The sequence below is a fragment of the Emiliania huxleyi genome, assembly GCF_000372725.1.
Source record: "Emiliania huxleyi CCMP1516 unplaced genomic scaffold EMIHUscaffold_8863, whole genome shotgun sequence".
In the NCBI taxonomy this organism is placed as follows: Eukaryota; Haptophyta; order Isochrysidales; family Noelaerhabdaceae; genus Emiliania; species Emiliania huxleyi.
Genome location: NW_005195391.1, coordinates 9 through 1,222, shown reverse-complemented (window position 1 = coordinate 1,222; position 1,214 = coordinate 9). Strand labels below are relative to the sequence as shown.

At 65.2% G+C, this 1,214-nt stretch overlaps 1 protein-coding gene across 1 annotated transcript; it reads right to left on the bottom strand.

The window, feature by feature from the left end:
- Positions 1 to 192: 192 nt before the first annotated feature.
- On the bottom strand, positions 193 to 619 carry EMIHUDRAFT_125274 (hypothetical protein; the record flags this gene model as incomplete). The annotated part of the gene is made up of 1 exon (XM_005758068.1): positions 193 to 619. A coding segment is annotated over one exon (427 nt), but the record flags the coding sequence as incomplete, so codon positions are not given.
- Between the last annotated feature and the right edge of the window lie 595 nt (positions 620 to 1,214).

The following is a 1,214-nucleotide window of genomic DNA, read 5'->3' as shown; positions in this document are numbered from 1 at the left end:
GCTGCTGCTGCCGCTGCTGTGCTCGGCCGCGCTGGCGCTTGGAAAGACCTGATGGAGGTGAGAGAGCCTCTGCCGCGGCCTCTGCTGTGGCGCCGGCGCCTTTGCCGCCGCCGCCGCCACCGCCGCCACCGCCGCCGCCACCGCCGCCATCACTCCCTCCGCCGCCACCACTCCCTCCGCCGCCACTTCCACCGCCGCCGCTGCCGCGGAGCTTGGCGGCATTGGTGTTTTCGTGAAACTCGAAGATGAGCCAGACGTGCGAGAAGCCTTCGAGGCCCTCGAGCGCCGCCGCGGGCTGCACCGCGTGCGGGTCTAGCCGCAGTCGCGCCCGAGCATCCGGCACGAGCAGGCCTTGGCGCGGCGTGCCGCGCCTCTCCACAAAACACGACTCTATGTGGCCGATTGGCCGGTAGCCGCACGTCGCAGGGTTGACCACGGACGCTGCTCGCCGCAGCCGCCGCTCTGCCACGGTCCTCCCGGCACGCTCTGCTGCCCTCAGCGACTGCTGCGTGGCGATCTCATGCCTGAGCGCCGCGCACAGGCGGTAGAGCCGCCTCGCCTCGGCGATGGCCGCGAGTAGCGCAGCAGCGGTGAGCGTGAGCGCCAGGCGCCGCAGCATACAACATATATGTGTGTGTATGTGCTTTCACACTGTCCCGCGCCGAGGCGCGCAACGAGGCTGCTGAAAAAGAGAATTGCTATCCCCGGTGTTGTTTTTGTTTTTCCGCGCCGAGGCCGTAAGAGAATTCGAGTACGGAAGCCGCGAGAGCAAGGGATAGGCAGGTGGCGGCGTCGTCACAGAACGAAGGAAAGGAAACGATGAGGCAGAGGACGTCACAGAACGAACGAAAGGAAACGATGAGGCAGAGGACGACGGGGCATGCGAGAGAGAACGACGAGGGACGACCGCGAGGTGGCATGAAGGTTTGCGAGAATTGGCGAGAATTTTTTTCGTGGAGCAAACACCGCGAACAACGTGCGTCCCATTTCCCGCCACCCACAACTCTCAGCGACATCCACGCCGCGCACCTCCTCACAGAATCGATCGTGGTCCGCCGATGAGGCTGCGGCCCAGCATCCTTGGGGCGACCCAGATTGACGGCGAGAGTCTGAATGACGTGACTGACCTCTGCGACGGCCTCCGCGCTGTTCACGTCACGGCGCCAAGCATCGCATTTGTGGTCAACGACTTCAACCCGTCGCCTAGGCAAGCA